The 17,222-nt window shown below is 36.0% G+C and overlaps 2 protein-coding genes across 3 annotated transcripts; one reads left to right on the top strand and one right to left on the bottom strand.

Annotated features, from left to right (window-relative positions):
* Positions 1–346: 346 nt before the first annotated feature.
* Positions 347–4,223, bottom strand: LOC115443137 (RPA-interacting protein). The gene is made up of 3 exons (XM_030168414.2): positions 4,004–4,223; positions 3,253–3,446; positions 347–1,846 (listed from the first exon to the last, which is right to left on the bottom strand). The coding sequence occupies exons 1-3, from the start codon at positions 4,097–4,099 to the stop codon at positions 1,525–1,527; spliced, it is 612 nt and encodes a 203-aa protein (XP_030024274.1). The 5' UTR covers positions 4,100–4,223; the 3' UTR covers positions 347–1,524.
* Positions 4,224–4,524: 301 nt separating this feature from the next.
* LOC115443170 (carbohydrate-responsive element-binding protein) lies at positions 4,525–17,215 on the top strand. 2 transcript variants are annotated; one of them, XM_030168460.2, is made up of 17 exons: positions 4,525–5,021; positions 6,911–7,017; positions 8,394–8,467; positions 8,690–8,815; positions 9,132–9,288; positions 10,016–10,111; positions 10,224–10,397; positions 10,491–10,781; positions 10,852–11,225; positions 11,600–11,740; positions 13,223–13,406; positions 13,511–13,632; positions 13,794–13,988; positions 14,065–14,192; positions 14,624–14,747; positions 15,150–15,279; positions 15,728–17,215. In XM_030168460.2, exons 1-17 carry the CDS (start codon positions 4,732–4,734, stop codon positions 15,850–15,852), a joined length of 2,838 nt encoding a protein of 945 aa, XP_030024320.1. In that variant the 5' UTR covers positions 4,525–4,731; the 3' UTR covers positions 15,853–17,215. The 2 variants fall into 2 exon arrangements, with proteins under 2 accessions (XP_030024320.1, XP_030024321.1); XM_030168461.2 differs by lacking the exon at positions 4,525–5,021 and adding an exon at positions 5,303–6,863 and having other exon boundaries at positions 6,949–7,017.
* Positions 17,216–17,222: the final 7 nt, after the last annotated feature.

Raw genomic sequence — 17,222 nt, 5'->3', positions numbered from 1 at the left:
GATAGAGCTTTAATGCTTATTATATATTTTACAGAAAAAGTTGAAATTTTACAACACCAAAATCACTTTCTACCCTGAGTTTTGTTCTCGACTATTTTAAGATTCATTGGCGCCAATAATGTTGCCCTTTTGTCTGGGTTCTACAGTCGTTCTGTAGGTGTTTCTACTATGCATTTTATTGGATACCTCAATATTTGATGACATTGAGTTAATTTTTTAGAGTAACATTAACAGGTTAAACTTTTTAACTCCTGGATAAACATAACTTTTATCTTGGATATGTGTGCACAGTTGTATTTTTATTCCAGGAAACATGTATTATCACAGCTAAATAATACAAATGGCAATTTTGGAAACATTTTATATTAGAAACGAAATTATAATTCTCATGTACATAGGCATGTATCGAAAAACTAATAAAGGGAAATATCACATTAATAAAATCAAATGGTAAGAATTTATCAAAAATACACCTAAGATCGAAACAATTCAATTGTATTGAAATCGGTGGTTTCATATATTTTATACTGTTCGACGAAGCTATTTTTCCATTAAATATAGTATCCTTTTAGCTGTGTGGAAGTATAATCACATTTAAATACACTTTACACACTGAGTCCGCCAATTTTATTTCATAGATTCTTGTATGCGGCTTGCCCTTGTACAGGCCACGTAGTCATACCTCGGTGGCATGGATGTACTAAATTAATGATCCATCTTAAACTACAGAAATAATGTTATTTAAATGTAGCGCTACCGGTAACGCGGCGACTTTGGTGTGTTATGTGCATTAAGAACGATATATTTTGAAAATATTATGCCTAAGGACCTAGCCACTAAGTTTGAGTGGCGACTTGGTTCGGCGCGGCAAGTAGCAAGAACAAAACATGTATGGGAAATTATAAAGCACGCCGCCCGAGGGGCCCGCCAGCGGTTTTGTGTAGAGCGGCAAAGTGTGAGCGAGATAGATAGACTCCCGTGAGGATTTTTATTCAGATTAAATCACTGTAAAAATAATTATTATCACACAACAATATTAGCCTCCCAATCACCATCTCATACTGTAGAAAGGAATGGATTACCCATCAGTCTGTAGTGACAACATTCTACGACAATTTATCTATAGACTGGACACAAGACAAGAGTTTAAATAACTAGAATAGCCTAAGATTACCTATGCATGCCTAGTGAAAAATACTATTATGAATTAAGATACTCAGATCTACATAATGGTCAATTATTGTTTATAAAACTTATGTATCTTATTGCTGTGATAACAGGAAAATGTTTTATAAATCATGCTAAAAGGTAGTGGCATTCAAAATTTAAGGGTATTCATGTCCACGTTTTTGACTGACTTGTATTTAAGACATTCCTTCTTGTGTAATCTGCCTAATGAGTAGACTAGAACATATGCTGACAATTTTCAGATTATTGTTATTTAGTTTAGTGTCCTTTCTTTCCAGCATTGTTAGCTTATATGTAAGAACTGTAATCCTGCTTGACCATTATCAACAAACAAAATTATATCACACACTTCATCTCCTTACAAAATTCACAAAAAATATACATGTGTATTTCTTCTGTATCAGGAATAATAGTAAATTGCGCTTCTCTACTACAAGCCAAATTGTGTTTTTCTAATGAATCTTCAATTGATTTCTTAACATCTAATAATGACATGTCTGTTTTGAATGAAATATTACAACTAGTACAGCAAAGGTTATTATTATTTTCGAAGGTAAAATTATTTTTAAGACATATAGGACATATCACACTATTTTCTTCTTCTAAAGCTGACCAATCAATATCATCTAAGTGAGATGTCTCATACTGCTTGATCCACCTGAAAAATCAAAGACAGAATGATAATTATAATTTTCTTTAAATAAGTAGACATAACACATTGTAGTTTGAATAGTCGTTACAGTTACTTAACTACCAAGCAGTTTACTATCTTCATGGTAAATCAGAAGAGAATATTTCCCTATATTTTCATCTAAGTTGAAGATAGTAACAACTAGTGAAATAGCTGCTTTTGTCAGAAATTTATAACTTTTTAGCAATTATATATGTTACTTATGATATAAGTACTTAATTAGTTATACATACAGACTGCATTTTAAATAGCAAATAATTTAGTGATATAAGATAATAATCATAATAATACCAGCCCTATATTCTATATGCCACACTGCTGAGTATGGGCCTTCTCTACTACTAAGAGGGTAAAAGCCTTATTTTATTATAATAGTCTAGGGCTGGTTGAGATCAGGGATGTTATGGATTTGAAATTTCGGATATGGATATAGGAATAAAATTATATCGGTTTCGGATATGGTTACGGATATGTAATTATTTCGGATTATCCGGTAGTTTCGGATAGTTTCAGTTACGGATATTAGATTAAAGTAAAATAAAAATATTATGTAATACAGTAGGGCGATGATTGCTAAGTATCGTTCGTCATCATCGTCGATTATTAAGTATCGATGAACTAATTGGGAGACATTGGGTGTTCGGAAAACCTCTGTGTTTTAATTTGAGATGAAGTTGCAGTGAAGTAGCGCCACCTCCTCTCCGTGAAAAGTTTTTTACACACTGTTTACATTTTGCAAAATCAATTTAGTACATAACACAACACTTTTCCTTCACTTTACTAAATGAAGTACCTACCTACTCCTAAATAAAAAAAATACTATTTATGAATGAGGTTAAGTATGTTATGATTAAAAATAACAAACAAACTATATAAAATTCACGTAGCGCGTGAGCGGTGAAACAAAAATCTGTAGTAACATATTATCCGTAACTTATCCAAAACTTTTTTAACAGATACTGTTACGGTTACGGATATATTTTTATTTCGGATATCTGAAAGATTCGGTTACGGTTACAGAGCTCCATAACATCCCTGGTTGAGATTACACTTATCTTCAAAATTCTTATGTCGAATTCTTAGGCATGTTGGTTACATACCTAAGAAATATATTAGAATTCTTCACATTTCCTTTGATTATTAAGGCAAACAAAAATTGATAATCAATACCAACAAAAATCTGTGATAAGTTCTTTGGATTTTGATCCTCAGGACCTTTGTCTCTACAGTCCATTTTATTCCCAACTAGGCTATTGTCATATCAGAACAATAAAACTGATATTTTAAAATATAGTAACTACCAATTTTGAGACTTGGTGACTAATGCTCAAGACCATCAATAAATGTGAATGTAAATTACAATTTTAACTTACCAATCCAATTCTTCTTGGATAAGTTCTTTCCGTATTTCTTCAAGCAGTTCTAATTCTTCGTTATCAATAATTTGATCATTACATTCATTTGCATATATTTCAGTTAGTTTACCGCATAGTTCCTTTTCATCAAGAGATCCACGCAACCTGTCTATCAAAGCACCACGGCATTTTTGTACTTTGATTTTGTAATTCTGGAATCAGTGTTTTGTATATGAGTGTAGTTCGGTTGCATCCCTTTCAAGATATTAATATTAATAAATATAATTAATATATTATATGACCTTTTTAAATTATATTTATATTAAATAGTATATTTCATGTAATGCTGACACATTTTCTCTCATACTTTTTAAATATCTTTTAACACAAACTATAGATGCAGAAGCCAACAATACACAATTAAATCCTCTTTATTATTAATAATTATAGTATGACTGACATAATATGGTGTATCTTCGTTAACTCCACACTCGTAGCAGTTTAATGAAAAAAAAAAACATTGAGTTGGCCGGTCTATAACAGTAACGTTTTCCATTTCAATTAATATTTTTATTTAATAATGTCTTTATTTCGAGGTAGACCGATGACGTTTACTCTGCTTGGATTTTCAAAGTAGGAACCGCGCAAATTTATAGTGATAGACAATCTTCACTGTAATTTATACATATAATTTTACACATTACCTACGTACCTTTCAGCTATGTTTACCGATTTTATCGAAAAGCTGAATTATTAACTCATCGTTTACCTTTCGCAATTTTTCTTTTAGTTCTATAGGTGATTGCTTGGGCTTAGGGACTATATTTTTGAAGCTGGGCGACATGTTTGCCTTTAGAGAATTCATTATTGATAATGTGTGTGAATATCAGTTATAAGTAAAACAATTTTAATTTAATCAATTTAAAATAAAACGCATGTAAAAATACAAATCCGACAAGTATGACATTGACAAATGTTTTTTTTTTATAAGATTTCGTCAGAAAATTGGTTGTGAGGAGAACTTATATAACCGGAAATTCCCTGAAACGAGAACGTTCCTAATCAAAGGACAACACTTCACGTACAACTGAATTTACAGCGAAATTTCTCAGATTCATCTTAGACCTCCTAGAAAAGTCGCGCCACGTGTTTCACTTTAAATGTAATTGCTACATCGAAAGTACAATTATCGAAAGTACAGAGACAAGCATTCGTTTTCTGAATTCAGAATGCCATTCCAAATGGATAAGTCCGACATATACCCATTCATATCTTTTTTATTCTCACGAGTAGGTAGTAGTAATTTTATCGGTGGAGACATTTTACTGGCAATCCAAATTATCAATTGTCAGATGAAAAAAACAATGTGTCGGAGTGATAAGTAAAAATATGGCCAAGTCCAAAAGTTGATACTTGATAGACCTTTTGTTCATTCAACGTAATATATTATAGATTCAAGATTTAAGTCATAGTTAATTCATATTCGCCAAAATCAAAATGAATGAAGTGGAAAAAAGACAGCTGCGTTCTGAAAAGGAGACTATACACTCGGGGCATTTCATGGTATCACATTTTGAAGCTGAAGCACAAGATGACTTCGATGACTTAGTGTCCGTACCAGACGAAGAACAAAATGCGCAGAAAGTTTCTGTGGTCGCCACATACACGGTACCTGGATCTAATAAACCCTTTCTGCCCACCGATAAGGAAGATTGTAAACATCATCAACAACTTTCTATTGAAGTCTCTCTTACAAAGTTATTTAAATGTATGACTCTAGCCTATAGGTAAGTTTTAAAAAGACATTATATTATAAGATTCTATTTGTAAAATTCAATAATTGCCTTAATATGTTTGCGCGTATTTTATTGACATAAAATATATATTCTGATTGTTATTGGAAAATTCCTTGGAAATGTTTTCTAATGACTGATAAACGTGTATTATTAATCTACATTATGTTATGGATATTACTATTTTAACTATCCGCCATTTATTGCCTTATTTATAATGCAAGACTGGTAAACACTTTATTGAAATAAAAGTAAAAAAAAATATATTACTTTGCTAGTTAGATGTGGTAATAAAAGTAGTCAAATTTATTACTGATAAAAATAAGATATAAACACATAATTGACAAAATGTAACATACAGAATGTCAAATATATTAGCATAAGTGATAATTGCAACATATGTCCTTGAAAATCTACTATACTTCCTTACAAAAGTTGTGTCAATAAATGAAAAAAATATGTTCTGGAATTGGACATATAAAATATCTTACTGGTTGGTAAATGATATTTTCAGGCCTATACCATAATACTGTGAGTAAAAAATGAGGAAACAGTATGTTTCCATTGGGTTTAGCATGTAGAGATAACAAAAGGTCATCATAGCCTGTACAAAAGACACAGGTCATTTGCTCAGATAACTACTCTATGAATACTAGCGGGTGTTTTACATTGAGATTAACTTTTGTCAATATTTCACTTGTATATTTTATGTATTTGTAATCATTTTAGTTAAAGGAAGGTCTGTTGGACTTTCACCCATGAAATTTACAAACAACTTGAATAATAAAATTGTACTCTTTCTATCACAAAATTCAATAATCACCACGTGAACAAGCTATTAGTAACCTTTATCATTTAATAAAATTGTGCATGCTATTTTATTTATACCATTTTCAAACAACTTGCAGATACTAACACTCCTATTTAGATCCATAACAGTAGATAATAGCGCAACTATATCCACCAAGACATGCGGTGGTAGTATTTGAGGTGTTTATATAAATTATTATAATATTCATACTAAAAATGAGAATAACTGTTATATGGAACATTGATCTTTAGAGCATTTTACATAAAAGTTTTTGTAGAGGAATAGTTTGTGATAAATTCATAAAATTAATATGTGAGAGGTCATGTTTTGCCAATATCTGGCTATTTATTTATTATGTCAATAAATATTTGCCCTTCACATGATATGAGTAAGGTTAACATTAGATATTGTTATTCAATTAAAGCAAATCTAAAAATCACCATATTATAATATCTGATATTGTGCAAAGTACCAATTTATATGTATATTATTATAATCCGTAATTATTATGCTAATAGTAAAATGTAGTGCAGTTGTTATTCATATCAAGAAGTAGTCACCAATATTCATTGAACATATATTGCATTATTATTGTCATGTGTGGAAATTCAAATGGTTGTTATTTCAAACAGTGTTCATCTATTTTTTTTATTGAAACATTTTCTATTTCGCCTTCTGTCTTATATTTATTCAGGTAGAAATAGTAGATAAGATAGTATGAATGTTGTTTTCTTATCAAAATGTTATTTGCAATAAGCTTAAGATCACTTATTGATAGCGACACTGATAAAAGGCTTACATTTTGATTGTCTGACAATTTACACTTGCACAGTATAGCAACATTTCTTAATAAAGACTGTACTTTTGTTAGTCTTATATTTTCTAATTTTCTTAATAATGCATATTTTAAATTTATTCAATTTCAAGATGAGTCTTGTCAATTTAAGATGTTTTATAGTTAATTTAATTATGAAATTGCAATGCTCAAGTGTCAGCCTCTGATGGGTGGTGGTAATGGAAGCATGGTAAGTTTTTGGTTATATGTTATCACATGTCAGATTGTTTTTCTCAGACAAAAACTAACTTCACCAAAATGGAATCGTTTCAAAGGTATAAAACTTCGTTGGAAGGACAAGATCAGATTGAACAACGTCATATGGAGATGCTGGCACATGCAGTGTGAGTATTTATTACTTTTCCTACTTCATAGATTGTAGTGGTAGATATAATGTGGACTTTGTACTATTTTCACATATTTTAACTTGGTGATTTATTTGTAGATTAAAGAGCTTATGTGATTAATAGTTTCCATAGATAGATAAAATATTTAGGACAGAACACTTACTGTTTTGTGAGCATCTTAAATTTCATATTTATGAGAATAATTTAGTATGTAACAATAAAACAAATATTTTGAATTATTCATGCGGAAAAATGTGTGCACTATATTTTTTTTTAATATAGCTGTTACCAATGACAACAATATACAACAGGTTTGGAAATAATATGTCAAGATAACATTAAGCCTGGAAATAAAGAAGGGTTTTGCGGGCGTACTTAACAGAGCCATTGTTCAATCCAATCTAGTCAGATTGAATTGAACAATGGTTAGATTTATTAGTTAGACTAGATTACAGGGTAAAAATCTCAATCGCTGCATTTTACAAACAAATGGATTCAGGTCGATGTTTGAAAGTTCCCATGCTAAAACTATAATCGCAAAATAAGTTATAAATCAATAAAATAAAAACAGTTAATTCTCATTTTTCTTCCTTTGTATCTTGCAAGGAGTGGACGAAAAAGATCACAATATTATGAGTTTGTGTTTTTACATTACAACGACGCAAACGAAATTGAGCCATAATGTAATTAAATACGATTCAAATTAATATAGCACGCCTCTCCTTATACTGTACACATGTACCATAAGTTTATACAGTTAGTTAACTACAGACACTTTTTTTTAGCAAATATTGCATTTGTCCCGATGTTCATTTGTTGGTAAGTGAATGGGTAACAAATGATCATTTTCCTTATGAGAAGACGTCACAAAACTTATTACTGTTTTAGAAACTAGGTTACATAGGTAGTGTTTTAAACGATGCGTTTATATAAGTCTCCATTTAACTTTTTTTTCAATTCTTTTGACCGACAATAATAATCGCTTAAATAATAATATGTATATGGATTTAGTTATCTAAAATAAATGATATTTAATTTTATTCCATATCTTACTAATAATATAAAATTATAATCAGTTGAAGTTTGTAAAAAAGTCTGAACGTTTATTATTAAATAAATAGCCCGCTGAACGGATTTGGCACACAGATAGATCATCTGAGTTAATATAATACGTAATAGATTTTTTTTATCCCACATAAATACGCTATCGAGCTTTTATTTTTATCAGTTCTTTCACACAGGCGGTGCTGCGTGCAAATCTAGTAACTCATAAAATATTAAGTTATATTCGTTTTTAGTTACATATGTATTTCGTTTATTGTGTACTTATAAAGAATAAGTACTCATTTGAATTATTTTATGTATGATTACAGTCATAAAGAAACAAAATACTTTGGTGTGTCAGTTTGCTTCGCCATTAGACGTTGATACGCACGTGAAACCAGAGGTAATTCAAATGTTATTTGAAATTTTGTGTTGGATATTTTAAATTACATAATTGTACAATGTAAACAATAAAAAATCGGAAAGAAACACCTCTATACCAAACTGTCGCGTGTACTCACAATGAAGTAATAGAGAATATTATGTTGTTGCACGCTATATTTTTATTACATTTATTATTCGAAAGTCAAAGCTTAATGATTTAAGATTCATGCTTTAATTTTAGACAACAATATTAGAAGGAAAATATTGGAAAAGAAGGGCGGAAGCAGTTATAGCAGAATATAAAAAATGGCGCAAATTTCACATTATGCGTCTCCTTGGCAAGGGGGACACCTCGGTTCAAGACACGGTACGTACTCATTACTCTGTATCGATTGAAAGAAGACATTCTTTTATTTAGTAAAGTCGGTAATTTAGATCAGCGATTACCAAACTTTTAAGGCAACGGAACACTGAACCGACCGATTTTACTTTACGGAGTCCCGCTTTAATAAATATAAATAAAAGACATCATAATAAAAAAGAATAATTATATAATTATACTCTCTAAGTGATACAGTTCCTTTCTTTACATTAACCTTTAATGTGGTTTTGCGGAGCCCTGTTGAATTCTCCAGGCATATTTAGGAATCGTTGTAGGTAGGTGTACTGACGTGGGTGTGTAGGTTTCAGACATGGACACGGTGGAATCGTTCTCGCAGTGCAGCGACTTCGCAGCGAACATGCTCACCGACGAGGACTACCTCAACTTCATGACTGACACTCTATTCTCCACCATTACAAATCATCAGCCGTTCGCGTTCCCCGACTGTCGAGAGATCGGTAATCAACAGTAAAATATTTATCATGACAGTCTGAAACAAAATTCACCATGAGTATGCATAACATTTTACCAGATGTTTTTATACCTGTGGATTTTAAACCGATCGTTACTTACCAAATTGGTTATTCATCGTACATTAATGTTAAACCTTCATGCTCGGTTGGAAATGTCTTAGATTAGTTATTTCGTAACATATTTCGAACAGGAGTTTTGTATAGGCGGTTATGGTCTCGATGACCTACAAGCTCTTCTTGCATCACCTGACTAGAAGCATCGTTAGCGAAATAAGGGTGCAATCATTGACCTTCACGGCGAGACGCACTCGTTGCGGTCTGCCATGTTATGTTATGAACTGATAACAGACGCGACAATTACACGCGCAATATCATTTTCTCAAAATAGACGAATGTTATAAGTTAACCTGTTGAATGTGTGAACTCAACCTGTGATATGATAGGAAGTCTACCTAAATGTATGCTTCAAAGTGGAATTTAATCACAATATTATCCAGTTATTTATATTGAAATATAACCTTTTACTAAATAATTATGTTACTTGATTCAGATCAATGCTATTTTTGATCGTACGTATACATTCTAGTTACCTTCTTTAAATTTGTTTGCAATATTGTACATCGAAAATAATAACATTATCTCTGTGTCTTTATCATTGATATTCACGGAGAGAATTGAATCATGATTTAAGTATATAAATATTGTATTGCAGCACGAGGAGCTGGTCTGGCAGACTTCATTCAGCCAAGTTTAGGTCCCTTGCAGCCTAACCTTGATGATTTTATGGACACATTGGAACCACTCCAAGGTGACTTACATTTTTATTACTATACAGTTAATTGTATTTTTATATTTTTATTTTTTAGCGTTTACCGAGTGTTATTTTTTTTGTTTTGATTACGAAATGAAAATGTTTTCAGAACTTTTGTCGACGCCGCGATTGCCCCCTGTGCCGGAGGAGACATCGGTGCCTTCCGAGGACCCTTTGTACAGGAGTAGTATGTCAGTAGATTCGTACACTTCGCAGGCGTTCATTACGGTCACTCAGGCCAGCACAGTAGTCACAATGCCTACCAGTCAAATGTCTATACACGGTATGTTCGCAATTCATCGTCACATAATGCTTTAAATACGACAACCTTTCATGTTAGACATCCACGTAAAATATATTTTAACATATTTTAAAGGTACCAGCAACAATACTCAAATGATTCCAATGCCAGAGCAAACAATTAAGAACGAGCAGATGAGGATGTTCGACAACGGCAGGCTATTCACGCAGACGGATATACAAAATCACATTATAGGCGCGCAAGAAATGATGCCCTACCAGCCCGTCAACTACGAACAGACGTCGGCACCGACCGACCAACAGATGCACGCCAACGTATACGTCAACAAAACTTCCAGGCTGCAGTATGTCAATGCGCCGAAAATTGTCACGCAGTCTGACCCGTGCTATAACAAGTACAATGCTGGTAAGGTTGACGGAAACGCAATTTGAAGTGTAATTATCGATTGTGTATTTATTAGTAAGTGATGTTTCAGTGCCGCCGTCTCAGACCGCGCCGGAGACGGTGTCGCTTCTGCAGCAACCGATACAGAAGTATCCATCCAGCGTGGTGATCCAGGGGCGCGGCGGGTACAGTCGCGACAAACAGAGGCCCACGCGGATCACCCACTACGCGAACCAAGTGGCCAACAATCAGTACCAGGGCTACGGGCAGCCCATGAGCCAGGCGGGGCAGCCGGTGTCGCCGCAGGGCTACGAGCGGAGCGGCGCCGTGCGACAGTCCTCGCCGCAGATGCAGTACCTGCAGCCGAGCCCCGACTCGTTCAAGAGCAAGCCGGGCCCGGCGCCGGTCAACGCGCGCTCCTTCAAAATACCTTCCCCGCCCACTGTGACGGCCACCCCGCAGCAGGTAATGGTTTATTGGGTCACGTTTTCGCAGTGGCGACTATCTAGAGATAATTGTTATCATATTATAAATGAGATTAGAAAAAAATAGAATATAACGCTTGTGACGCCGAAGGGAAGGTATGCAGAGTTGGAAATAGGGATCCTTAAAGCACGATTGTAATATTTTCGTGTTACTATGCTATGATGGGTGCGATAAAATAAGCTTGGATTTATATATAATTACGTGTCATTAATTATGTTATATCTAAACGATTTTTGTCGCGTTATATCGGAACAGGGATGTTTTATGAGACATAAGAAGAGTCCTTGTCATGTAATTTATTGTGTAAAATAGTTTTGTTCAGTAAAAATGTAAATGTTGATCTTTGTGTGTAGGTGAGCAGTGCGGCGGGCGGCAGCAAGGAGCAGTTCCGGTCGCACAGCCTGCCGCTGGGCTCGCAGCTCAACGCGGACTGGTCCGTGTCTGCGCCCGCGCATGCGCCCGCGCCCGACGCCGTCGCCACTCATTCTGCCAGGGTCAGTCGCCTTCTTTATTATATTTCACCGCTTTAATAATAAGCATTGTATTACTGTTGTATAGTAATTACCTATATCTAGTTTATACAAAGTTTTTGGTTGGCCCAAACCCCCCTATTTTCCCTAATGCTCATTCCTTTTAGGAATGCAGCGCCTACCACTTTTCTGGTATAGTGTGAGTGAATGCTGTGATCGAGGTCACTTGACATCACGTGAACCACTTCCTCGTTAGCCAACCCAGGCTACAAATAAAACCAGTATGTCAGAACACAAAAAAAAACAAGTATATTTCAGAGTCAATTATGGTTTTTACGTTTACTAGTTTGGCTCCCAAACTAGGGAATATGCCTATAGACGGCGTAAACAAACATTTTAGTTGCAATTGAATGCATGAACAATAATATATTTATTCTGTCGGTTTTACTTCTCTTTTATCCTCAGGTGCACATTTATTTTAACAGAAATCTAGATATGTCCGAGATTTCAGATTACATTGCAGTAGTGGCTATGATTTTATACGTATACTTAATATTCTTATCCTGAAGGATCTATTAGTCTCCTGAATGAAGGACTGTTAACATAGAATACAGAATACTAGTTTAATTAAAAGATTTGATTTTATTATTGTAAAAGAGAAAGACAATAATGGCATGAATTTTCTCTTCAAATCAGAAACAACATTAATTCATATTTGAATATAAATAACAAGACGCGGATGGTCCTAAAACGACTTACATTTATCCGTGCTTTTATTAATAAATCAATGTTTCAATATTGAATATTTTTGGCGATGGTGTAATTTGTTTTGACGATGTTCTCATTTGACTAATATAATGTTTTCAAGTGAAGTGTAGTCAGTATGACGTTACACATTTTGCCTATCGCAGAAGCGTTAAGCAGTAGCACGTGCGGCCCTCGTGCGGCCCTCGTGCTGCCTTATCGCGGAGGCGGGGCGCGACGTGTACTCACTACTCACATACCGACGGAAATACACGCCTACCATTACGTGCGGCGGAAAAAATGTTACACAATATTATAGATATTTCTTTCTTTTTATCTTGTTTTCCACTTTGCAATCTCTTCGTCAAATTAAATGTGAAGATAATAGATTAGTACTTTTTTTTATAAATTACTTCATGTATTTATTTATTATCAATGGTATCTTGTTTGCTTCATATTGATTGAAGACGTGCGTATGAGTGACATTTTTCAATCGATTTAAAATTTTCTATAATTGCTTGAATGGTAATTTTTTGCATTGTCATGCATATTTTTTCTATTATAGTTTTAAATTTTTCGTGACACTGAGTGTTATCTATCATTATCGTCGGGCATGACTACAAGACTTAATTTATATTGACCAACAGATGTCTGGAAGTGAAGAAATAAAATTCGCTCGTACGCGCGACGCGATATGGGAAAACTGTCGAAAAGTATGACACGGTAAGTAAGTGAACCTGCAATAAAGTTGCAAATTTCCAGGCCCGCGAGCCGAACCCGAGTGCGATTCGCATGCGGTCGCGATCCACGTCCGGCGGCGTAGTGTGTGAGGCGGCGCCCCCCGCGCCTGCGCCGCGCCGCCCGCCGCCGCTCCACAGCGTCGCCTCCGAGCCCGCCCTGCCGCAGGCTAGCGTTATGCTCGCGCAACTGCTCTCAGCACAGCACTGTCAGTGTTTACGTTATTTATTTGTTTCTCACTGACCGCTACTGCTATTTGTACCATCTTTGCCGCGTCTGCATACACTTACCTCTCGGCATGTTTTGTTTCAGCGCAAAGCTTGTATAAATTGAGCAGCAATGAAGACGGAGCGGGCGGCAGTGACCCCACCAAGTCGCCGGTCAGAAGAGGTCAGCCCTCGCCCATCGGTAGTGACATTATGTCGCCACATCGGGTAAGGAACGCGAAGTTCACAAAAATGAACTAATAATAAAAAAATATTCAATTAGTAATAACTATAGAATCTGTAGATGTTTCGCAGTTATAGAAGTCACTCGGTATGGTATTGGTGAGTTGTATAATAGATGTAGTTGATGCACGTGTGGTGGTGCGCAGTCCGCGTCGCCGCCGGCGTCGCCCGCGTCGCCGCGCTCGCCGGTGTCGCCGCGCTCGCCGCGGGACGCGCGCGACTCGCGCGAGCCGCGGCGCGCGCACCTGCACGCGGAGCAGAAGCGCCGCTACAACATCAAGAACGGCTTCGACACGCTGCAGGCGCTCATACCGCACCTCAGCGCCAACCCCGGCGCCAAGGTACGTACGCACGGGTCCACAGCCACCTGACAGTACACATTTAAAGCGCATTTTCATGTTTCTCTACGTTGTACAGATCAGCAAAGCTGCTATGTTACAAAAGGGAGCGGAGTACATAAAGCAACTCAAGGCAGAAAGAAACCAAATCAAAGAGGAGATGGAAAGTCTACGTCAGCAAATCGAGTGTCTTAATAATTCAATTTCGTAAGTAGATTTAATTATTTTGTGTTGGTATGAAAATCGTGGAGTATTAAACGTCGGCATTATTAGAAAAGATGTATGAATTAATATAGATATGTCATTGACTAATATTGTTGTATCTCAATATTAGCCATTCAAACGGCCCTATGTTTACACACTGCGATGGCGGCCATGCCGTCAGCATTGAGAGACAGACTTGTTATCATAGCTTTAAGTCATTTCGCTCTTAGATAAAAAACGGCTATGAATAAGGAGGAAAGATTATTTTTGGGTTCATGGCAATCTTATTTATTATTCTATCTATGATTGTCTTGTAAACAATTTTCATCTTTATTAAAAACTACATAATATTATAATGAATGAACTATATTTACAAACCGGTAATTAGTTACAAAAAGTTTAATAGTATGATTGGAGCTGTTGTGTTGTCGCAGCAACTGCCACTCGCTGCTGCCGGCGACGGGCGCGCCCGTGTCGCGCGCGCGCGCGGGCCGCCTGCGCGAGATGTTCGCGCGCCACGTCGCCAACCGCACCATGCACAACTGGAAGTATTGGCTCGTATCCTTTTATAAACTACGCGACACAGGCCTGGGCGACACTAACGCACCGCGCTAGAGGCTAAATGTAAATTCTCAAGGAAATTAGATCTAGAGAAAGCTTTTAGCAATTTCTGATTTTAAAAGTAATGGGATGCTTCCATAGTCTTTCAATTCTTTCAGGTTCAGCAGCAACAACAAAAAGAAACCTTTGCGTAAATTTTCTTGCTAGCTACATTTTTTTTTAGAAAATCTGTAAATTCATATTCCTAGTTTATTCAAAATTAATGAAGTCTCCGTAGTAAATTTTCGTGCACAGAGGTTATACCAAAAATCCTCTCCATATTCGAAGTATTATCAAAATAATGCGTGACATAATATTTGTTGTGAAGTTTCGGCCGGATAAGTCCTTACATACATGTAGTTCAGCGTAGTGAGCGGCGCGCTGGTGGAGTCGTTCAGCGCATGCGTGTCGTGCGGCTCGGGCGCCGACCTCGTGCGCACCACGCTGCTGTGGGCCGAGCAGCACTGCTCGCTCGTGGAGATGAGACCCGGTGCGTACATACTTTATGTACCGTCGATAGTCATAAACGGCAATTCATATTTCCGGCCAATCGTCTAAGTGGACCACCAACCCATTAAATTAATTTTGATAAGTTTGTTTTCGGAATTCATTTTGAAACAACTATTAGAATTATTAATTTATTTTAGTGTCGATGACGGTCGTATAAAGTCGTGAAAGTTTCGGGTGGTGAACTAATTAATTTTATTATATATTATGATATGATTGAACACTCTATGTGACATGGGATCCCGTAATGAACTTACGTAATCATATCCATATTCTTTTTAGGTAACATAAAATCCTTGTAGGCTGTACAATCGCGCAATATAATGTGCCTGTATTGAATATAATGTAATAATGGGGTTAACAAGGTGTGATATATAATTATTGGTGTCTGTCAATCACATAATAATTAATTGTGTGTATGTGTCGAGCAGCGGTGCTGAACGCGCTGCGCGTGTTGTGCACCACCACGGACATCCTGACGACCCCGGAGCGGCTGCCCGAGGAGGCGCGCGCGGCCGTGGCGGCCAGCGCCGGCGTCAAGACTGAGCCCACCTAACGCGCCGCCACCACGCACCCGCCGCTCTACCTCACCACCGCCACCGCCACCAACACCACCAACAACACCACCACCACCCGCTCACAAGAACATCCAATGGTGTTTCATTATTCATAAATTATATTCATAATAGCTGTAATCAGCTGAGTCGTGTTAAGCAACTAACGTGTAAGTGTAACAATAGTATATCACGTTTTAGTTACTGCATTTTATTATGACTCGAGCAGTTTTTTTCTCAAATAATCACTACAAGTGAATACTTTTTGATTAATCTAAAATGTAGCTACCATGGTCCATTATTCGATTTCGTTGGATCGACTGATGATTCATAACAAATGTATTCAATTCGCGGTAATGCAACTTTTTTATAAAGCAGCTGTTACGGTGATTTTGTTTGCGAGCGGGTGTCGTACACTCTTGTTTTATTGTCGTCACAATCGGCCGTAAATTCTTAGAATAGGTTCAGAGCGATCGCATTCGCATGCCAGAATAGAGTACTCAATTTAGTCAATTATTGAAACGAGTACTTTAGACCGTGTTGTGTCTTTATTGGCGTGATTACAGCCCTATTTACATATTATGATCATTCGAATATGAAGAGTAGATGCCAGTTTGCTAATTGCTTTTCGAAGAAGCAATTTTTCTCATATTTTTGCGACGTTGTGACGATCTTATTAATTTAATGTCTCGATTAAAAATAATTCGTTTTTATAGAGTACATAAATATACTTATAAAAACGATCTACGTGCGCATGTATCTTAATGATAAAATATGTTGCCTTAATTTGTGCCTTAAGTCGTTTCGGCACCGTGTAAAATGACTTGTTAACTGAAAACCAAAGAAACGAGGATCCGCGCGTGCGGAGCGTCGAGCGTGCGCGTCGAGCGTGCAGCGTCGAGCGTGCAGCGTCCAGCGTGCAGCGTCGAGCGTGCAGCGTCGAGCGGTGCTCAGCGACACCACTACACGTTTGAAATGTGATTTGTATTTTGTACTTGGAATTAATTCTACATCATGTGTGTCCTCCCGTCCTGACAGATTTCGCGTGAATACCAATATAGATTAAGTAAAAAAAAAAGAATTTATTTTGAACATGTCGAGATTTAATTTAGATTTACGTACGTACTCTAAGTATATTTACGTAAGTACTGTAAGAAAATATTTTTATATTGTGCGGTGACACAAATGTTTTTATATTTCTATATAAATTGGTGCCAACGTAAATATTGTTGTAATTTGTTATGTAGTGATATAATTTTACGATACATCGTTGACTCTGGTAGCACGTTGTTTGTAAGTGCGATTTGAGCTTTAAAACAGTTATGTGCAATTATTGTTCTATTGGAAATACAATTTGGAAAGAAACCATATC

Source organism: Manduca sexta, chromosome 17 (genome assembly GCF_014839805.1).
Source record: "Manduca sexta isolate Smith_Timp_Sample1 chromosome 17, JHU_Msex_v1.0, whole genome shotgun sequence".
Taxonomy (NCBI): domain Eukaryota; kingdom Metazoa; phylum Arthropoda; class Insecta; order Lepidoptera; family Sphingidae; genus Manduca; species Manduca sexta.
This window is presented reverse-complemented; position numbering and strand designations above follow the sequence as displayed.